Source organism: Lampetra fluviatilis, chromosome 82 (assembly GCF_964198595.1).
Source record: "Lampetra fluviatilis chromosome 82, kcLamFluv1.1, whole genome shotgun sequence".
Lineage (NCBI taxonomy): Eukaryota > Metazoa > Chordata > Hyperoartia > Petromyzontiformes > Petromyzontidae > Lampetra > Lampetra fluviatilis.
This window is the reverse complement of record NC_136356.1, coordinates 484,784-508,749: the sequence shown is the minus strand read 5'-3', so window position 1 is coordinate 508,749 and position 23,966 is coordinate 484,784. Positions and strand designations below refer to the sequence as shown.

Here is a 23,966-nt window from a genome sequence, read left to right as displayed (position 1 = left end):
ATTACTTCCCTTCTACGTGACTTTACCGAAAGAACCAAGAAGACAATTTCAACTGTCTGGCTTCAAAATAAATATTTATGAAAGCTAAATTCAGCTGACATAGCAAAGGGTGTTGAAAATAATACTATTTGTGTCATGCACAAATGCATAAATTAATGTTCAATCACAACTTAGAGGTGTGAAGCCAGGCAGAGATGTCCTTGATTGCTGGGATGAGCAGTTCCGACTTCAGCTGCTGCACGTGTGTGCTGTGGTCACTTCCTGACTCCATTCTTACAAAGAGTTCCAGAGGAAAACTAAAATAAACTAATGTTTTGATATAACCTCTGTGCTCAATAGAGTTAATAGACTTTACTGCAAATACAAACTTGACACTGTCACACACTCAGAGGTGGAACCAGGATTTTCAGGTAGGGGGGGGGGGAAACCCCTCCCGCAATGAAAAATTACAGGAGTTGTTAGTGAGAAAGGAGTTGTTAGTGAGAAAGGACTTGTCCCTTGCTTTTCATTCGACGCGTGTGATCGTCATCGCGCTCGCTGAACGTGTTGATGCCTTCAGGAAAGAAAAATAGACTTTTGTATTTTGGGGGAGGGGGGGGGGGGAAATGACCATGACGTATGTGGCATCAACCCGCATCACACCTGAGCTAAGCGCTCTGCAATGCTTACCCCCCTACCACATGGCTCTTCGCGCGCCGTACTTCTACAGCTGTTCACAGCGTGTCGGGAGATTTTAGGTGGCGCTTCGCTCCTGGCCGATTAAGCCATTGGCTTCTCGGAGTTTCAATACAAATCTATGTGAAGAACGGGTACAACTGCCATCTTAAATATAAAGCAGAACTTACACCTGTTTGTTTGTGTGAAGCAGCAAAAAGTCTCCAACGCTGAGCTCTGGCGTCATGAAATTTTCACAGCTTATGCTGTCTGGAATTTCTAAGTGAACGCCACGTCATTCCCTTCCCGAGTGGCAAAAATCGACCTGATGTAGCAGTGGGTTCAGGTTGAATTTCCTTGAGTGAAAACATCCGATTTAGGTAAATTGAAGTGTTTCAGCTTCTTTCTTGCATCAATTTTTTCAGGGTTTTTCATTGAATTATGAGGGAATATTAAATTAATCCAAGACAAAAATCCAAGTCCCAGGCAAAGCCGGGTAGTGAAGCGAGTTACTAATAAACCCCATTGATCCTATCGAAATTAGGGATTTCTATCGGATCGTTGGGGGGGCATGTGCCACCCCACCCCCACTGGCTCCACCACTGTCACACACTGGCACGGTTCACAGGTGGTGGTGTGTCCAGACCCACGCCTGGCCACCTTCACCTGCTCAGTATTAATGCTTCCTCACTCCACCAAGTAATTCATTGAGGATCAACCAACACAGCCGAGGCTGCGTGTCTCTCTGTGGTGAAAATGTTAACGACCTGTCCTGGCATACAGGAAGTCGTGGGTTCGATCCCGACCCTGACGCCTGCTGTATATTTGTAGTTTACGTGTCTCTCTCCCCGTTGTCGCGTGGATTTCCTTCCCGATCCCCGGGTTTCCCCTCCACATGTAGAGTGAACACCGCCACGTGTCTAGAGTGAACACCGCCACGCGTCTAGAGTGAACACCGCCACGCGTCTAGAGTGAACACCGCCACGTGTCTAGAGTGAACACCGCCACGTGTCTAGAGTGAACACCGCCACGCATCTAGAGTGAACACCGCCACGCGTCTAGAGTGAACACCGCCACGCGTCTAGAGTGAACACCGCCACGTGTCTAGAGTGAACACCGCCACGTGTCTAGAGTGAACACCACCACGCTGTTGACGAGCCTCACCTTGTTGTTATTGTTGTTGTGGGCAGGTCGCTTTTGAAAACAAGAGCGGTACAGCAGCTCAAGCGGGCGTGGCCTGGTAAAAAATGAAAAAAAAACTGTGTGAATATTTAAAACAAAACAAAGTTACAAAGTAGCGAGCCAGGTGAAGGGAAATTAAAACTTAAGCAAGATACTCTTTGGTTCTTTCGGTAAAGTCACGTAGAATAAATAAATACATTATATAATAGCATACGACGTTTCAACTGCAACACAAGCAATCATCATCAGGTACAAATGAAAGAGGAAAAAAAACCTATTAAACTTAGAGTCAGCTAACATAACAGTCAACACCCTACCTGGTTGATAACGTTCTTCCAAAGATTGCTCAATTTGAGAGAAAAACACGGAGACACATAGACAGACACATAAGCAGAGAGAGAGATGACACAAAAACACACAGAGAGAGACACACACAGACACACAGAGAGAGATGACAGAGAGACACACAGAGAGAGACACACATAGACACACAGAGAGAGATGACACAGAGACACACAGAGAGAGACACACATAGACACACAGAGAGAGATGACACAAAAACACACAGAGAGAGACACACACAGACACACAGAGAGAGATGACAGAGACACACAGAGAGAGACACACATAGACACACAGAGAGAGATGACACAGAGACACACAGAGAGAGATGACACAAAAACACACAGAGAGAGAGACACACAGACACACAGAGAGAGATGACACAGAGACACACAGAGAGAGATGGCACAAAAACACACAGAGAGAGACACACACAGACACACAGAGAGAGATGACACAGAGACACACAGAGAGAGATGACACAGAGACACAAAGAGAGAGACACACATAGGCACACCGAGAGAGATGACACAGAGACACACAGAGAGACACACATAGACACACAGAGAGATGACACAAAAACACACAGAGAGAGACACACACAGACACACAGAGAGAGATGACACAGAGACACACAGAGAGAGATGACACAAAGACACACAGAGAGAGACACACATAGGCACACAGAGAGAGATGACACAGAGACACACAAAGAGACACACATAGACACACAGAGAGAGATGACACAAAAACACACAGAGAGACACACACAGACACACAGAGAGAGATGACACAGAGACACACAGAGAGAGATGACACAAAAACACAGAGAGAGACACACATAGGCACACAGAGAGATGACACAGAGACACACAGAGAGAGACACACATAGACACACAGAGAGAGATGACACAAAAACACACAGAGAGAGACACACACAGACACACAGAGAGAGATGACACAGAGACACACAGAGAGAGACACACACAGACACACAGAGAGAGATGACACAAAGACACACAGAGAGAGACACATATAGACACAGAGAGAGAGATGACACAGACACACACACATAGACACACAGAGAGAGAGACACACATAGACACACAGAGAGAGATGACACAGAGAGAGACACACATAGGCACACAGAGAAACAACGCCTCTGTGTTGAGGCCTTAAATAGAGAGAGGGGGGGGTAGAGAAACTAGCATGTCAATGCAAGGCCGTAGCCATGGAGTCAACATTGGGGGGGACCAAATCTTCCACGGGTCTGGGGTCCCCCCCCCCAGAAAAATATCTAAATTTGAAAACTATTTTCATGCCATTTCCTCCCTAAAATATTTTTAAAAGATCACTTTGTTTTATTTGATGCAATAATGTCTAATAGTGTATTGTAATACATTGCTCTGCTTTTTCTTTTTTACCTTTTCTTGTTTAATAGTATGTAATGGCAGAGATTAGGGATTCATAAAGTACAACGCAATCCTATAAACAGGAACCTATGCATTGTGATATGAAGACAAGTCCAGATTTCGTGGCCAAGGTTAAGCAAATTGTTGTCTTTATTAACAGAGCATCGCAATTTTTATTTACAAATATTTTTACAGAAACATATTGGGGGGGCATATTTGATTATTGTACTTATTATAACATATTATAACATTATAATTATGACATATTATACTTTTTATAACATTATAATTCATGAATATTAATATAATTATTATAACATATTATACTTATTATAACATTATAATAATTATTATATATTATAACATAATATTATACTTATTATAACATGTTATAATGACGGCCTTGTGTCAATGAGAGACTTGGAGGTTTGGTGACTGCACAGAGAGAGAGAGACACTTCATGTAATGCAACACAGAGAGTCGGTCAACACACCAACTAACGTACTCTTAGGTTTTTTCGGTAAAGTCACCACGTAGGTAAAAAATGAAATTAAAATTAATAAAAGTCAAAATAGAAATAAAATAATAAAATAATAATAAATCACGCCTCACTTGATGCAGCAAATTATAGTCTACATTATAGACTGCCAGTACACTCACCCAGCTTAATAACCAGGCTACAGTCTACATTATAGACTGCCATTACACTCACCCAGCTTAATAACCAGGCTAGTCTACATTATAGACTGCCAGTACACTCACCCAGCTTAATAACCAGGCTACAGTCTACATTATAGACTGCCAGTACACTCACCCAGCTTAATAACCAGGCTACAGTCTACATTATAGACTGCCAGTACACTCACCCAGCTTAATAACCAGGCTACAGTCTACATTATAGACTGCCAGTACACTCACCCAGCTTAATAACCAGGCTACAGTCTACATTATAGACTGCCAGTACACTCACCCAGCTTAATAACCAGGCTACAGTCTGCATTATAGACTGCCAGTACACTCACCCAGCTTAATAACCAGGCTACAGTCTACATTATAGACTGCCAGTACACTCACCCAGCTTAATAACCAGGCCAGCTTAATAACCAGGCTACAGTCTACATTATAGACTGCCAGTACACTCACCCAGCTTAATAACCTGGCTACAGTCTACATTGTAGACTGCCAGTACACTCACCCAGCTTAATAACCAGGCTACAGTCTACATTATAGACTGCCAGTACACTCACGCAGCTTAATAACCAGGCTACAGTCTACATTATAGACTGCCAGTGCACTCACCCAGCTTTATAACCAGGTTACAGTCTACATTATAGACTGTCAATACACTCACCCAGCTTAATAACCAGTCTACATTATAGACTGCCAGTACACTTACCCAGCTTAATAACCAGGCTACAGTCTACATTATAGACTGCCAGTGCACTCACCCAGCTTAATAACCAGTCTACATTATAGACTGCCAGTACACTCACCCAGCTTAATAACCTGGCTACAGTCTACATTATAGACTGCCAGAACACTCACCCAGCTTAATAACCAGGCTACAGTCTACATTATAGACTGCCAGTGCACTCACCCAGCTTAATAACCAGGCTAAGTCTACATTATAGACTGCCAGTACACTCACCCAGCTTAATAACCAAGCTACAGTCTATATTATAGACTGCCAGTACACTCACCCAGCTTAATAACTAGGCTACAGTCTATATTATAGACTGCCAGTACACTCACCCAGCTTAATAACCAGGCTACAGTCTACATTATAAACTTGTGTTGCCTCCGAAACGTCGTGCTTTTATTTTATGAATTTGTATTCATTTCTTACCTACATGGTGACTTCACCTAGAACTAACGCTTCGCCTGGCTGATCGCGTTCTTCCACAGATTGCTAAACTATCTTCTTGGTTCTTTCGATAAAGTCACTTAGAATGGAAATAATACAAATAAAAGAGAATAGTATTTTATTATTTCCATTCTACGTGATATAAAACATAATTAAATTGTATAGTTTTATTGTTTTATTTCCATTCTACGTGACTTTACCGAAAGAACCAAGAAGATGAATCACTGCAGTCACGAAAGCTTTAAATCGAAATTGCTCAACTAAGCGAGATAATTGAAGCGAACGCGACCAGGCGAGGGCAGGAGGCAAGGCCCCGCGTTGTAAAGTTTCAATATGGACATCGCTTCCATGCTCGCTGCTACTCAATTGACATCCCTACGAGAGAGAGAGCGAGGCGCTACCTCGGTAAACAACAACAACCACAACAACAACCACCACAACCGCGATGAGAATTTCTCACCTCAGATTGCAGTTCCCGCGCGGAGCGTCAACTTTCCGTTACCTCGTGACGTCACGCGCAGCAGCAGGTGACATGACGTCACTTGTGGGTTACAAGACACCTCCCACAATGAGCGACTCTGTAACTTACATAAATTATGTTAATGAGCCTGGCCCAATCGTGGAGGGATGGGCGTGGGTGCCGAACCGGTCACAGCTTTCACGAATAAATTATGTTAATGAGCCACCAGTCAGTGGGTGTGGCTTTGACCAAATAAGGATAGTACTTGAACAGATAACGAAAATGACCCAGGCAGAAGTGACGTCACGCTCAAGGGCGCGTTGCGGTGAATACCTTGGTGACATGACGTCACTAGTGAGGAACACCTCCCGCTGGCGTGTTACGCCGATGAGTTATTGCTGAGTGGTGACGTCACAGAGCGGGATTGGAGTTTAAGTTGATTCAGATTCATTTTCCATTGCTCCCTCCCTTGAATAGATGTGGACATTATTGTGTGTGTGTACAGTGTGTGTGTGTACTGTGTGTGTATACTGTGTGTGTGTGCACACTTTGTGTGTACACACTGTGTGTGTGTACACACACAGTGTGTGTGTGTATACTGTGTATGTGCGCACACTGTGTATGTGCGCACACTGTGTATGTGCGCACACTGTGTATGTGTGTGTACACTGTGTGTGTGTACACACTGTGTGTGTGTGCACTGTGTGTGTGTATACTGTGTGTGTGCGCACACTGTGTGTGTGCGTACACTGTGTGTGTGTGTGTACACACTGTGTGTGTGTGTTCACACTGTGTGTGTGTGTACACTGTGTGTGTTCACACTGTGTGTGTGTTCACACTGTGTACAAACTGTGTGTTCACACTGTGTGTGTGTTCACACTGTGTACAAACTGTGTGTTCACACTGTGTGTGTGTTCACACTGTGTACAAACTGTGTGTGTACACACTGTGTGTGTGTTTACACTGTGTGTGTGTACACTGTGTGTGTGTACACTGTGTGTGTGTATACTGTGTGTGCGCACACTGTGTGTGTGTGTACACTGTGTGTGTGTGTGTACACTGTGTGTGTGTGTACACACTTTGTGTGTACGTACACTGTGTGTGTGTGTATATACTGTGTGTGCGCACACTGTGTGTGTGTACACTGTGTGTGTGCGTACACTTTTTGGTTCTTTCGGTAAAGTCACGTAGAAGGGAAGTAATAAAAATAAAACATAATAAAACAATTCTCACGACGTTTCGGCCACAACGCAAGCAGCCGTCCTGAGGACTTTGTGTGTGTACACTGTGTGTGTGTATATACTGTGTGTGCGTACACTGTGTGTGTACACACTGTGTGTACACTGTGTGTGTGTACACTGTGTGTGTACATTGTGTGTGTGTGTATACTGTGTGTGCGCACTGTGTGTGTGTGTACGCTGTGTGTGTGTGTACACACTGTGTGTGTGTGTACACTGTGTGTGTGTACACACTTTGTGTGTGTACTGTGTGTGTGTGTGTATATACTGTGTGTGCGCACACTGTGTGTACACTGTGTGTGTGTTCACACTGTGTGTGTACACACACTTTGTGTGTGTACACTGTGTGTGTGTATATACTGTGTGTGCGTACACTGTGTGTGTACACTGTGTGTGTACACACTGTGTGTACACTGTGTGTGTGTACACTGTGTGTGTACATTGTGTGTGTGTGTACACTGTGTGTACATTGTGCGTACACACTGTGTGTGTGTACACTGTGTGTGCAGTGTGTGTACAGTGTGTGTACACTGTGTACACACTGTGTGTGTACACTGTGTACACACTGTGTGTGTACACTGTGTACACACTGTGTGTGTACACTGTGTACACACTGTGTGTGTACACTGTGTACACTGTGTGTGTGTACACTGTGTACACTGTGTGTGTGTACACTGTGTACACTGTGTGTGTGTACACTGTGTGTGTGTACTGTGTGTGTACACTGTGTACACTGTGTGTGTACACTGTGTGTGTGTACACTGTGTGTGTACACTGTGTGTACACAGTGTACGCACACTGTGTGTGTGCGTACACTGTGTGTGTACACAGTGTACGCACACTGTGTGTGCGTACACACTGTATGTGTGTGTACACTGTGTGTGTGTACACTGTGTGTGTGTACTGTGTGTGTGTATACTGTGTGTGTGTGTACACTGTGTGTGTGTGTACACTGTGTGTGTGTGCACACTGTGTGTGTACACTGTGTGTGTGTACACTGTGTGTGTGTACACTGTGTGTGTACACACTGTATGTGTGTGTACACTGTGTGTGTGTGTACACACTGTGTGTGTACACTGTGTGTGTGTATACTGTGTGTGCGCACACTGTGTGTGTGTACACTGTGTATGTGTGTGTACACTGTGTGTGTGCGTACACTGTGTGTGTGTACACTGTGTGTGTGTGTACACAGTGTGTGTGTTCACACTGTGTGTGTGTACACACTGTGTGTGTTCACACTGTGTGTGTTCACACTGTGTACAAACTGTGTGTACACAGTGTGTGTGTGTGTGTACACTGTGTGTGTACACTGTGTGTGTGTACACTGTGTGTGTGTGTACACACTGTGTGTACACAGTGTGTGTGTGTATACTGTGTGTGCGCACACTGTGTGTGTGTGTACACTGTGTGTGTTCACACTGTGTGTGTGTGTACACACAGTGTGTACACACTGTGTGTTCACACTGTGTGTGTGTATATACTGTGTGTGCGCACACTGTGTGTGTGTACACTGTGTATGTGTGTGTACACTGTGTGTGCGTACACTGTGTGTGTGTTCACACTGTGTGTACACACTGTGTGTGTACACACTGTGTGTGTGTACACACTTTGTGTGTACACGTACACTGTGTGTGTGTATATACTGTGTGTGCGTACACTGTGTGTGTGTTCACACTGTGTGTACACACACAGTGTGTGTACACACTGTGTACGTGTGTACACACTGTGTACGTGTGTACACACTGTGTACGTACACACTGTGTGTGTGTGTACACTGTGTGTGTGTACACACTGTGTGTGTGCGTACACTGTGTGTGTTCACACACTGTGTGTACACACTGTGTGTGTACACACACTGTGTGTGTGTGTACAAACTGTGTGTGTGTACAAACTTTGTGTGTGTGTGTACACTGTGTGTGTAGTGTGTGTGTTCACACTGTGTGTGTGTACTGTGTGTGTGTTCACACCGTGTGTGTGTACTGTGTGTGTGTTCACACTGTGTGTGTGTACACTGTGTGTGTGTACACTGTGTGTGTACATTGTGTGTGTGTACACTGTGTGTACATTGTGTGTACAGTGTGTGTACAGTGTGTGTGTACACTGTGTACACTGTGTGTGTGTGTACTGTGTGTGTAGTGTGTGTGTGTACACTGTGTGTGTACAGTGTGTGTGTACAGTGTGTGTGTACACTGTGTGTATATGTACACTGTGTGTGTGTGTACACTGTGTGTGTACTGTGTGTGTACACTGTGTGTGTGTACACTGTGTGTGTGTGTACACTGTGTGTGTGTGTACACTGTGTGTGTGTGTACACTGTGTGTGTGTACACTGTGTGTGTGTGTACACTGTGTGTGTGTACACTGTGTGTGTGTACACTGTGTGTGTGTGTGTACATTGTGTGTACACACTGTGTGTGTACACTGTGGGGGGCACAGTAATCTCAGTCAGTCGACCAATGGCATCTTTTCACCAATTAATATTTTTCCAACTTTTTTATTTTATTTATTTTATATTTTATTGTTCGTTTTCTATCTGCGTAACTTTACCAAAAGAACCAACACTTTGGTAGCGCATTCTCTGTTTTTTGCAGAGGTTCAAGGTTCAAATCCGACAGGCACACCTGGCTACCCCAGTAACATTCGCAAAAATATGCGCAGTCTGCTTAACGGCAGATGTAAAACAAAGCGTCGTGTCATTCACAACGCACAAATGCATGTTGGTGTCACGGTCAACATTGGGGTAATGCCAAACATTATCCACAAACTACACCATGGAGATGGCGCGTCAATGATCGCCCCCTACCCACAGACTCGTGTCCACGTGCAGGCCGGTGCAGGGCTTCCACCTTGTGCCACACAGGGGCAGCTGCTACTTGGGGATGCTCTTGGAGTGTTTGAAATGAGATACGATGCAAAACTCCGAGTTGCCGAGGCAATTAAGCAAGCACAATATAAATGCAATTATGATAACATAGCGAATGCTTGGGAGCTTATTGGCTCTCGCTCCTGGTTAGAGATCTACCCAACCCACAGGTCCACAAAGACAGGCCGCTCTTACCCTGCAGGTTGAACCTAGGAACTGAGTGTTCAACTTCACATTCTTGTCATTAAAGGCCTGTGACAAAGGTGCATCTATTGGAGCGGCATCGTCTAAGGCAGTGGTTCTTAACCTTGTTGGAGGTACTGAACCCCACCAGTTTCATATGCGCATTCACAGAACCATTCTTAATTTGAAAAATAAAATAATTTTTTCAAATTCAAAACATAGGTACATGTTTTACTGATGCACAATCATGAGTCAGGTGTGTGTCTAAACCTCCGCCGAACCCCTGAGACTGACTCACCGAACCCCTGGGGTTCGATCGAACGCCAGGGGTTCGATCGAACCCAGGTTAAGAACCACTGGTCTAAGGCTTACGCATCTCCCGGGTCTCCATTTGACTTTGTATTGTCTCGGAGGAAGTCCACCCACACCTCCACTTCCACAAACTGCTGGGAGTTGCCTCGCTCTGCCTCACAGTCAGAATTCTCCTCCTGCTTCACGTTGTCTCCATCGATGTGAAGGTCCGATTTGGGAGTTGAATCTTCATCTTCACATTTTACCTTCACTTCTTCGCTCTTCACCATCACGTCTTCACATTTCACCTTCACCTCTTCATATTTCACCTTGATTTCTTTAAAAGCGTCCAAGCTGGGATTTTCTTCCGGTTCTTGTTTGATGAGGGATGGGCTCATTGAGGCACTTTGACTTGCAGAAGCTGATTTCAGACTCCACTCCTTGTGGATCTTCTGATGCTTGCGTGATCTCTGGTGTCTTTGAAGATTTGGTGAAAATGTAAACGCCTTCTCACACACACTGCACTTGAAGGGTTTCTCTCCCGTGTGTGTTCTCTTGTGTATTACAAGAGTAGATGAACGTGCAAACGCCTTCCCACACACACTGCACTTGAAGGGTTTCTCTCCCGTGTGTGTTTTCTGGTGTTTTACAAGAGCAGATGATTCTGTAAACGCCTTCCCACACACACTGCACTTGAAGGGTTTCTCTCCCGTGTGTGTTCTCTTGTGTGTTACAAGAGTAGATGAATATGAAAACGCCTTCCCACACACACTGCACTTGAAGGGTTTCTCTCCCGTGTGGGTTCTCTGGTGTTTTACAAGAGTAGATGAATCTGAAAACGCCTTCCCACACAAAGTGCACTTGAAGGGTTTCTCTCCAGTGTGTGTTCTCTGGTGTTTTATAAGAGCAGATGACTGTGCAAACGCCTTCCCACACACACTGCACTTGAAGGGTTTCTCTCCCGTGTGTGTTCTCTGGTGTGCTACAAGAGTAGATGAACATGCAAACGCCTTCCCACACACACTGCACTTGAAGGGTTTCTCTCCCGTGTGTATTCTCTTGTGTGTTACAAGAGTAGCTGAACATGCAAACGCCCTCCCACACACACTGCACTTGAAGGGTCTCTCTCCTGTGTGAGTTCTCTGGTGCTGTGTAAAATATTTAGGACGATCCGTGCTGTATGCACACCGGTCGCATTGATGCCTTTTTGCACCGAGCCGCACCGAGTGCCTTTGCTCCATCAGACAAATTCTGCAGAGGAAGCGACAACTGCAGACAGAAAAAAGGGAATATCCACACCATCTACACATCAGTATCGATGCACAGAGGAATGCATATACAGTCACACATGACTTACACGTCTATACTTATTCATATATTCATGATATAGTGAAAAAGTGTCCAAAATTCATCACATGGGCTGTTATGGTACACAATGAGAGGGCAAATGGTCATAAACATGCCTGGAAGCCCTCGTATCTTCAAAATGAACGTTAACCCAAAACTCAGAGCACACAATTTCAGCTGTTTGGCTTCAAAATGAATGTTTATGAAAGCTAAATTCAGCTGACATAGCAAAGGGTGTTGAAAATAATACTATTTGTGTCATGCACAAATGCATAAATTAATGTTCAATCGCAACTTAGAGGTGTGAAGCCAGGCACAGATGTCCTTGATTGCTGGGATGAGCAGTTCCGACTTCAAGCTGCTGCACGTGTGTGCTGTGATCACTTCCTGACTCCATTCTTACAAAGAGTTCCAGAGGAAAACTAAAATAAACTACTGTTTTGATATAACCTCTGTGCTCAATAGAGTTAATAGACTTTACTGCAAATACAAACTTGACACTGTCACACACTCAGAGGTGGAGAAAGGATTTTCAGGAAGGGGGGGGAAACCCCTCCAGCAATGAAAAATTACAGGAGTTGTTAGTAAGTAAGGAGTTGTTAGTAAGTAAGGAGTTGTTAGTGAGAAAGGAGTTGTTAGTAAGAAAGGACTTGTCCCTTGCTTTTCATTCGACGCGTGTTGATGCCTTCAGGAAAGAAAAATAGACTTTTGTATTTGGGGGGGGGGGGGGGGCGAAATGACCATGACGTATGTGGCATCAACCCGCATCACACCTGAGCTAAGTGCTCTGCAATGCTTAACCCCCTACCACATGACTCTTCGCGCGCCGTACTTCTACAGCTGTTCACAGCGTCTCGGGAGATTTTCGGTGGCGCTTCGCTCCTGGCCGATTAAGTCATTGGCTTCTCGGAGTTTCAATACAAATCCGTGTGAAGAACGGGTACAACTGCCATCTTAAATATAAAGCAGAACTTACACCTGTTTGTTTGTGTGAAGCAGCAAAAACTCTCCAACACTGAGCTCTGGCGTCATGAAATTTTCACAGCTTATACAGTCTGAAATGTCTAAGCGAATGCCACGTCATTCCCTTCCCGAGTGGCAAAAATCGACCTGACGTAGCAGTGGGTTCAGGTTGAATTTCCTTGAGTGAAAACATCCGATTTAGGTAAATTGAAGTGTTTCGGCTTCTTTCTTGCAAGCATCAATTTTTTCAGAGTTTTTCATTGAATTATGAGGGAATATTAAATTAATCCAAGACAAGAATCCAAGTCCCGGGCAAAGCCGGGTAGTGAAGCTAGTTACTAATAAACCCCAATGATCCTATCGAAATTACGGATTTCTATCGGATCGTTGGGGGGGCATGTGCCACCCCACCCCCACTGGCTCCACCACTGTCACACACTGGCATGGTTCACAGGTGGTAGTGTGTCCAGACCCACGCCTGGCCACCTTCACCTGCTCAGTATTAATGCTTCCTCACTCCACCAAGTAATTCATTGAGGATCAACCAACACAGCCGAGGCTGCGTGTCTCTCTGTGGTGAGATGTTAACTACCTGTCCTGGCATACAGGAAGTCGTGGGTTCGATCCCGACCCTGACGCCTGCTGTATATTTTTAAGTTTACGTGTCTCTCTCTCTCCCCGTGGTCGCGTGGATTTCCTTCCCGATCCCCGGGTTTCCCCTCCACATGTAGAGAGTGAACACCGCCACGCGTCCAAAGCGAACACGGCCACACGTCCAGAGTGAACACAGCCACACGTCTAGAGTGAACACCGCCACGCATCTAGATTGAACACCGCCACGCGTCTAGAGTGAACACCGCCACACGTCTCGAGTGAACACCGCCACGCGTCTAGAGTGAACACCGCCACGCGTCTAGAGTGAACACCGCCACACGTCTAGAGCGAACACAGCCACGCGTCTAGAGTGAACACAACCACGTGTCTAGAGTGAACACCGCCACGCGTCCAGAGTGAACACCGCCACGCGTCTAGAGTGAACACCGCCACGCGTCTAGAGTGAACACCGCCACGCGTCTAGAGTGAACACAGCCACACGTCTAGAGTGAACACCGCCACGCGTCTAGAGCGAACACCGCCACGTGTCTAGAGTGAACACCGCCACGCGTCTAGAGTGAACACCACCACGCTGTTGACAAGCCCCACCTTGTTGTTATTGTTGTTGTGGGCAGGTCGCTTCTGAAAACAAGAGCGGTAGAGCAGCTCAAGCGGGCGTGGCCTGGTAAAAAATGAAAAAAAACTGTGTGAATATTTAAAACAAAACAAAGTTACAAAGTAGCGAGCCAGGTGAAGGGAAATTAAAACTTAAGCAAGATACTCTTTGGTTCTTTCGGTAAAGTCACATAGAATAAAAAATACATTATATAAGTCATTGGCTTCTCGGAGTAGAGAAAGGGGCAGAGAGAGGGGAGGGGGTAGAAAAACTAGCACGTCAATGCAAGGCCGTAGCCATGGAGTCAACATTGGGGGGGACCAAATCTTCCAGGGGGTCTGGGGTCCCCCCCCCAGAAAAATATCTAAATTAGAAAATTAATTTCCTGCCATTTCCTCCCTAAAATATTTTTTAAAATTCACTAACACATGGGATGGATTTTTTTAAATTTGATACAATGTCTAATAGTGTATTGTATTACATTGCTCTGTTTTTCTTTTTTACCTTTTCTTGTTTCATAGTATGTAATGGCGGAGATTAGGGATTCATAAAGTACAACGCAATCATATAAACAGAAATCTATGTATTGTGATATGAAGATCTTGTGGCTTAGCAAATTGTTGTTTTTATTATCAGAGCATCGCAATTATTATTTACAAATATTTTTATAGCAATATATTGGAGGGGCATATTTGATTATTATAATTAGTATAACATTATACTTATCATAACATTATAATTAGTATAACATTATACTTATCATAACATTATAATTATATATTATAATTATTATATATTATAATTATTATAACATTATAATTACGGCGTTGTGTCAATGAGAGATTTGGAGGTTTGGTGACTGCACTTAATCAAACAAACTTAATAAAATTAGAAAAGTAATGCAATACAACACAGAGAGTCGGTCAACACACAACTAACGCATCGCCTGGCTGATCGCGTTCTTCTACAGGTTGCGAAACTAAGCGAGAGAATTGAAGCGAACGCGACCAGGCGAGGGCAGGAGGCAAGGCCCCGCGTTGTAAGTTCCAACGTGGACATCGCTTCCATGCTCGCTGTTACTCAATTGACATCCCTACGAGAGAGAGAGCGAGGCTCTACCTCGGTAAACAACAACCACCACAACCACCACAACAACAACCACCACAACAACAACCACAATCACCACAACAACCGCGATGAGAATCTCACCTCGGATTTCAGTGCACGGGCCGAGCGGAAACTTCCCGGTCCCTCGTGACGTCACGCGGCAGCAGGTGACATGACGTCACTTGCGGTGTACGATGATACTCCCCTCCCACAATGAGCGGCCCTCAACTCGCGACGACTTTCACGAATACATTATGTTAATGAGCCGCCAGGCACCGGGCGTGGCTTTGCCCAAATAAGGATTGGCACTGGGACAGTTATCGGCAGCGGCTGAGTGGATGTGACGTCACGCTCAAGAGGACGGGGGTCGGGGGGTGAGTGACATGACGTCACTAACGCGGCACACCTCCCCTTGTCGTTTGACGCCGATGAGGTCACGCTGAGCGGTGACGTCAGAGAGCGGGGTCAGAGTTCAAGTTTGTTGTTGTTGGCAGTGACGTGAAGAGCGCTGCGCTCCGCATCGACCAGCCGAGTTCCATTCCCGCTCGTGGCCAACACCGCCAGTGACGACTTTCTGAGCCGGTCCTGAGCCTCCCCTACGTCGACTCAGCCTCAAACGAGTGCCCGGTGCGGTGTGTCAACATCGCCAGCACTGGGGAGACAAAGGCGGCCGGGCGTGATGCTGGCCACCCACCCCCTCTGTGTGTGCCGTGACGACCTCCACCGGTGCTGCTACTCGCTGTGAGCAGCACTTTGTAGATGTCGTGGCTTGGCTCTCCAGCACACCGCTGGCGACATTTCACGATGACATTTTCACGTCCATAAAGATTAATCGCCATACGAACCTAGGCCGTTTTTTGGCAAAATTGGCCCAATTTTCATGGCTTTATTTTTCAACGAAAAGTGCATTCCTTGGTTGTGTTTAGCCTGAGTAGCCTATATATTACGTAAAAAAGTGGGGAATTTCATGCATGAAATTTTCGAATATAAAAAAGTTCATCGGCATACTGTGCCGATTTTAGGCTCAATAAGCCAAACTTTCACAGCCTTATTTGTCGACAAAAGTTAATTTCTCCATTGTATTTAGCCTTAGTATGCTATGTATTAGATTAAAAGTGGAAAATTTCACGATGAAATGTTCACATCCCAAACAGGAAATCGGCATACTAACCTCTGCCGTTTTTGGCTAAAATTGAACGAATTTTTACAGATGTATTTTTAAACAAAAAGTGTATTCCTCCGTTGTGTTTAGACTGAGTAGCCTATATATTACAATTAAAGTGAGAAATTTCACCATGAAATTTGCTAAATTTTCATAGCTAGATTTTCCAATAAAAAGTGAATTCCTCCATTTTGTTAAGCATTAGTATTCTATATATTACGAAAAAATGGGAAATTTTACAATGAAATTTTCAGATCCCAAAAGAAATCAGCAAACTGCACTCCATTGCTGGAAAATACTTCACGTCTATGGGACTACCAACACCCTACAGGGACAACCTGCATGCCCTTGCTGAAGAGATCCTACGTGAAATATGCTATTATGCTTGACAGATTCTTACATTTATTTAAGAAAATTAACCAAAGCTGATGGATGCACAAATAGAAGCCTACACGGAAATCTTGGAAGACATTGAGACTACAAGTCGAGTCATTTGTATCATTGATGCACCTGCCAGTACTGGGAAGACCTTTGTTTTGAAACTGCTCCTCGCAAAGGCTCGCCAGAGAGAATTGCTCTAGCTGTGGCATCATCGGGGATTGCTGTGTGAGTCCATGTGTGTGTCTCTTAGTCGATGTGTGTAAAGCCATGTGTGCTTAGGTCCATGTGTGTGTGAGTCTACGTGTGTGTTCGAGTCGCTGTATGTGTGTACGTAGATTTGCGTGTTTAACTCCATGTGTGTGTATCTGAAGCGAATGTCTGTATGTGTGTCTAAGTCCATGTTTGTCTTTTTCGCCCGGGCAACGCCGGATACTTCCTACTAGTACTCTTATATCAGCGCACTTCATCTCTCTGTGATGAACGCTGCACTTTTCATCACTTTCATGCAGGGAGCGCTGTAAACCTACGCGCCCCCTGCATGAACGACGGAGGAGCAGGGACAGACGTTCGATCGCGTTGGAATCGATCTGCAGACGGCAGTCTTCTGGCACGGCCAGCTCTGTGTCGCCTCATCTCCACCCCGCGAACCCAACCAGGTGAAAGTCCGCATCGAACCGAACCCCAGTAAGGCCATCTACTTAACGACGAGATAAAATTCACACTAAATGTCGTTTTCAATTAAGCCTTCCAGATGTAAAATGATATAAGCTTTAATGAAGAAATACAATTATCTAATTCTAAACATAATACAATTCAAAATTGTTTCATTTTAAAACTTCAAAATGGAGCATCGGGAGTTTGTGTGGATGCGTCGTTCGTGTGCAATTTTCATCGTGACTTTCCTGGCCCAAGGCCGTAAATGGTTGTGAGGGGGCTGCAGGCGGTCAGGCTTGCTTCAACCCATGGTTGTGAACATCCAGACGTTAATCGGCAAGGACCATTTCTTGTCCTAGTTCACCAACAAATAAGACTTCATGCAAAATTCTAATGAGTATTGTTGTGGAGAATGTATCTACTCGATGTGCTCTGCCTTGTAACCGAATACAAATCTCTACCAAAAATGCATTCCAAATATGCTCTTAAAATTATCTCTTTGCTATGAAGCAGATCAGCAGACACGACATCTTTCATTTATCGATCTCTCCACGAAACAAAGGAATGTTTTACACAAACGATAACTAGCACAGCCTTCTGAGAGTGCATCATTGATTCAGTGCAAGCCACCTGTGCACCCCGATTGGTGCACAGAGTCTCAACAGCAGCCGGGCTTGTTTCAACCGATAGCTTCAAACATCCAGACGTTAATCTGTAAGGAGCATTTCTAGTCCTAGTTAGACGAAATTTGCGTCAACATGTAATACCAAATTATAATTCGTGTTGTAGAGAATGTATCTCCACTAAGTGTAACTTTTGAGTGGTATGCCTTGTAATTGATGAATGATCCGAGTGTGCTCCCTATTTCAAAGACAATGAGTTGCTCCAGAGGGAGATGCTTCCTGAAACCACAAAAGTACCCTTTGACCTGTATCACAAGAACAATGAGTCTCACCTGAGTGATCTGTACAGTTTACTCCAAAAACACAGACTTTGTCCTAACATGACTTAATCAATGTTTGACCCTTGTAGACAAAATGTTACATGTACGCACACAATCGGACTAGTATTCATTCTAAATTATTGACAATCATTTTTACGAAGTTAAATTACTGCACTGAAATATGCTGCATCAGGTTACATCGTATTAACAAGATAAACAAAAAACACTGTCTGCTTAAGTGTATGTACACCATACTAATGCACCATTTAAAACGAGTCGGCCATTGCATGCTGGCATCTGGGTAAAAATTTTGCAAATTCCAAACATTACCTACAAACTCCACAACTGAGATGCCACATCAACCATCGCCCCCCACTGACAGGCTCTTGTCCACATGCAGGCCAGTGCAGGGCCACCACCTTGTGCCACACAGGGGCAGCTGCTACTTGGGGATGCTCTTCGAGTGTTTGAGACGAGAAACGATACAAAACTACTTATTGCCAAGGCAATTAAGCAAGCACAATATAAATGCAATTATGATAACATAGTGAATGCTTGGGAGCTTATTGGCTCTCGCTCCTGGTTAGAGATCTACCCAACACACAGGTCCACAAAGACTGGCCGCTCTTACCCTGCAGGTTGAACCTATCAATTGAGTGTTCAACTTCACATTCTTGTCATTAAAGGCCTGTGACAAAGGTGCATCTATTGGAGCGACATCGTCACTGGCTTACACATCTACCGGGTCTCCATTTGACTTTGTATTGTCTCGGAGGAAGTCCACCCACACCTCCACTTCCACAAACTGCTGGGAGTTGCCTCGCTCTGCCTCAGTCAGAATTCTCCTCCTGCTTCACGTTGCCTCCATCGATGCGAAGGTCCCATTTTGGAGTTGAATCTTCATTTCAAATTTTACCTTCACTTCTTCGCTCTTCACCATCACTTCTTCACATTTCACCTCGATACCTTTAAAAGCGTCCAAGCTGGGATTTTCTTCCGGTTCTTGTTTGATGAGGGATGGGCTCATTGAGGCACTTTGACTTTCACAAGCTGATTTCAGACTCCAATCCTTGTGGATCTTCTGATGCTTGTGTGATCTCTGGTGTCTTTGAAGATTTCGTGAAAGTGTAAACGCCTTCCCACACACACCGCACTTGAAGGGTTTCTCTCCCGTGTGTGTTCTCTGGTGTGTTACAAGAGTAGATGACTGTGCAAACGCCTTCCCACACACACTGCACTTGAAGGATTTTTCTCCCGTGTGTGTTCTCTGGTGTTTTACAAGATGAGCTGAACGTGCAAACGCCTTCCCACACACACTGCACTTGAAGGGTTTCTCTCCCGTGTGTGTTCTCTGGTGTGCTACAAGAGTAGATGACTGTGCAAACGCCTTCCCACACACACTGCACTTGAAGGGTTTTTCTCCCGTGTGTGTTCTCTGGTGTGTTACAAGATGAGCTGAACATGCAAACACCTTCCCACACACACTGCACTTGAAGGGTTTCTCTCCCGTGTGTGTTCTCTGGTGTGTTACAAGATGAGCTGAACATGCAAACACCTTCCCACACACACTGCACTTGAAGGGTTTCTCTCCCGTGTGTGCTCTCTGGTGTTTTACAAGATGTGGTGACTGTGCAAACGCCTTCCCACACACACTGCACTTGAAGGGTTTCTCTCCCGTGTGTGTTCTCTGGTGTGTTACAAGAGCAGATGAATATAAAAATGCCTTCCCACACACACTGCACTTGAAGGGTTTCTCTCCCGTGTGTATTCTCTGGTGTTTTACAAGAGTAGATGAATATGCAAACGCCTTCCCACACACACTGCACTTGAAGGGTTTCTCTCCTGTGTGAGTTCTCTGGTGCCGTGTGAAATGTGCAGGACAATCCGTGCTGTATGCACACCGGTCGCATTGTTGCCTTTTTGCACCGAGCCACGCCGAGTGCCTTTGCTCCATGAGACCACTTCTGCAGAGGCAGCGACAGCTGCAGACAGAAACAAAGAATATCCACACCATCTACACGTCAGTATCGAGGCACAGAGGAATGCATATATACACAGTCACACATGACTTACACGTCTATAGTTATTCATATATTTATGATATAGTAAAAAAAGTGTCCCAAATTCATCACACGGGCTGTTATGGCACACAATGAGAGGGCAAATGGTCATAAACATGCCTGGAAGCCCTCGTATCTTCAAAATGAACGTTAACCCAAAACTCAGCACACAATTTCAGCTGTCTGGCTTCTAAATAAATGTTTATGAAAGCTAAATTCAGCTGAAATAGCAAAGGGTGTTGAAAATAATACTATTTGTGTCATGCACAAATGCATAAATTAATGTTCAATCGCAACTTAGAGGTGTGAAGCCAGGCACAGATGTCCTTGATTGCTGGGATGAGCAGTTCCGACTTCAAGCTGCTGCACGTGTGTGCTGTGATCACTTCCTGACTCCATTCTTACAAAGAGTTCCAGAGGAAAACTAAAATAAACTACTGTTTTGATATAACCTCTGTGCTCAATAGAGTTAATAGACTTTACTGCAAATACAAACTTGACACTGTCACACACTCAGAGGTGGAGAAAGGATTTTCAGGAAGGGGGGGGAAACCCCTCCAGCAATGAAAAATTACAGGAGTTGTTAGTAAGTAAGGAGTTGTTAGTAAGTAAGGAGTTGTTAGTGAGAAAGGAGTTGTTAGTAAGAAAGGACTTGTCCCTTGCTTTTCATTCGACGCGTGTTGATGCCTTCAGGAAAGAAAAATAGACTTTTGTATTTGGGGGGGGGGGGGGGGGGCGAAATGACCATGACGTATGTGGCATCAACCCGCATCACACCTGAGCTAAGTGCTCTGCAATGCTTAACCCCCTACCACATGACTCTTCGCGCGCCGTACTTCTACAGCTGTTCACAGCGTCTCGGGAGATTTTCGGTGGCGCTTCGCTCCTGGCCGATTAAGTCATTGGCTTCTCGGAGTTTCAATACAAATCCGTGTGAAGAACGGGTACAACTGCCATCTTAAATATAAAGCAGAACTTACACCTGTTTGTTTGTGTGAAGCAGCAAAAACTCTCCAACACTGAGCTCTGGCGTCATGAAATTTTCACAGCTTATACAGTCTGAAATGTCTAAGCGAATGCCACGTCATTCCCTTCCCGAGTGGCAAAAATCGACCTGACGTAGCAGTGGGTTCAGGTTGAATTTCCTTGAGTGAAAACATCCGATTTAGGTAAATTGAAGTGTTTCGGCTTCTTTCTTGCAAGCATCAATTTTTTCAGAGTTTTTCATTGAATTATGAGGGAATATTAAATTAATCCAAGACAAGAATCCAAGTCCCGGGCAAAGCCGGGTAGTGAAGCTAGTTACTAATAAACCCCAATGATCCTATCGAAATTACGGATTTCTATCGGATCGTTGGGGGGGCATGTGCCACCCCACCCCCACTGGCTCCACCACTGTCACACACTGGCATGGTTCACAGGTGGTAGTGTGTCCAGACCCACGCCTGGCCACCTTCACCTGCTCAGTATTAATGCTTCCTCACTCCACCAAGTAATTCATTGAGGATCAACCAACACAGCCGAGGCTGCGTGTCTCTCTGTGGTGAGATGTTAACTACCTGTCCTGGCATACAGGAAGTCGTGGGTTCGATCCCGACCCTGACGCCTGCTGTATATTTTTAAGTTTACGTGTCTCTCTCTCTCCCCGTGGTCGCGTGGATTTCCTTCCCGATCCCCGGGTTTCCCCTCCACATGTAGAGAGTGAACACCGCCACGCGTCCAAAGCGAACACGGCCACACGTCCAGAGTGAACACAGCCACACGTCTAGAGTGAACACCGCCACGCATCTAGATTGAACACCGCCACGCGTCTAGAGTGAACACCGCCACACGTCTAGAGCGAACAGAGCCACGCGTCTAGAGTGAACACCGCCACGCATCTAGAGTGAACACCGCCACGCGTCTAGAGTGAACACCGCCACACGTCTAGAGCGAACACAGCCACGCGTCTAGAGTGAACACAACCACGTGTCTAGAGTGAACACCGCCACGCGTCTAGAGTGAACACAGCCACACGTCTAGAGTGAACACCACCACGCGTCTAGAGTGAACACCGCCACGCGTCTAGAGTGAACACCGCCACGCGTCTAGAGTGAACACAGCCACACGTCTAGAGTGAACACCGCCACGCGTCTAGAGCGAACACCGCCACGTGTCTAGAGTGAACACCGCCACGCGTCTAGAGTGAACACCACCACGCTGTTGACAAGCCCCACCTTGTTGTTATTGTTGTTGTGGGCAGGTCGCTTCTGAAAACAAGAGCGGTAGAGCAGCTCAAGCGGGCGTGGCCTGGTAAAAAATGAAAAAAAACTGTGTGAATATTTAAAACAAAACAAAGTTACAAAGTAGCGAGCCAGGTGAAGGGAAATTAAAACTTAAGCAAGATACTCTTTGGTTCTTTCGGTAAAGTCACATAGAATAAAAAATACATTATATAAGTCATTGGCTTCTCGGAGTAGAGAAAGGGGCAGAGAGAGGGGAGGGGGTAGAAAAACTAGCACGTCAATGCAAGGCCGTAGCCATGGAGTCAACATTGGGGGGGACCAAATCTTCCAGGGGGTCTGGGGTCCCCCCCCCAGAAAAATATCTAAATTAGAAAATTAATTTCCTGCCATTTCCTCCCTAAAATATTTTTTTAAAATTCACTAACACATGGGATGGATTTTTTTAAATTTGATACAATGTCTAATAGTGTATTGTATTACATTGCTCTGTTTTTCTTTTTTACCTTTTCTTGTTTCATAGTATGTAATGGCGGAGATTAGGGATTCATAAAGTACAACGCAATCATATAAACAGAAATCTATGTATTGTGATATGAAGATCTTGTGGCTTAGCAAATTGTTGTTTTTATTATCAGAGCATCGCAATTATTATTTACAAATATTTTTATAGCAATATATTGGAGGGGCATATTTGATTATTATAATTAGTATAACATTATACTTATCATAACATTATAATTAGTATAACATTATACTTATCATAACATTATAATTATATATTATAATTATTATATATTATAATTATTATATATTATAATTATTATAACATTATAATTACGGCGTTGTGTCAATGAGAGATTTGGAGGTTTGGTGACTGCACTTAATCAAACAAACTTAATAAAATTAGAAAAGTAATGCAATACAACACAGAGAGTCGGTCAACACACAACTAACGCATCGCCTGGCTGATCGCGTTCTTCTACAGGTTGCGAAACTAAGCGAGAGAATTGAAGCGAACGCGACCAGGCGAGGGCAGGAGGCAAGGCCCCGCGTTGTAAGTTCCAACGTGGACATCGCTTCCATGCTCGCTGCTACTCAATTGACATCCCTACGAGAGAGAGAGCGAGGCTCTACCTCGGTAAACAACAACCACCACAACCACCACAACAACAACCACCACAACAACCACAATCACCACAACAACCGCGATGAGAATCTCACCTCGGATTTCAGTGCACGGGCCGAGCGGAAACTTCCCGGTCCCTCGTGACGTCACGCGGCAGCAGGTGACATGACGTCACTTGCGGTGTACGATGATACTCCCCTCCCACAATGAGCGGCCCTCAACTCGCGACGACTTTCACGAATACATTATGTTAATGAGCCGCCAGGCACCGGGCGTGGCTTTGCCCAAATAAGGATTGGC

The 23,966-nt window shown here is 44.9% G+C and overlaps 1 protein-coding gene across 1 annotated transcript in view; it reads right to left on the bottom strand.

Moving 5' to 3' along the window:
• The window catches only part of LOC144953760 (uncharacterized), a 25,619-nt gene extending 1,797 nt beyond the window's left edge, over positions 1 to 23,822 (bottom strand). Inside the window, exons 1-8 of the mRNA XM_078884353.1 lie at positions 23,762 to 23,822; positions 22,532 to 22,604; positions 19,142 to 20,237; positions 15,218 to 15,290; positions 14,002 to 14,074; positions 10,570 to 11,757; positions 9,955 to 9,997; positions 1,819 to 1,916 (exon numbers count right to left, since the gene is read on the bottom strand). Of these exons, the coding sequence (XP_078740479.1) occupies positions 1,819 to 1,916; positions 9,955 to 9,997; positions 10,570 to 11,757; positions 14,002 to 14,074; positions 15,218 to 15,290; positions 19,142 to 20,209 (2,543 nt within the window). The 5' untranslated portion in view covers positions 20,210 to 20,237; positions 22,532 to 22,604; positions 23,762 to 23,822. The remainder of the gene's footprint in view (positions 1 to 1,818; positions 1,917 to 9,954; positions 9,998 to 10,569; positions 11,758 to 14,001; positions 14,075 to 15,217; positions 15,291 to 19,141; positions 20,238 to 22,531; positions 22,605 to 23,761) is intronic.
• Between the last annotated feature and the right edge of the window lie 144 nt (positions 23,823 to 23,966).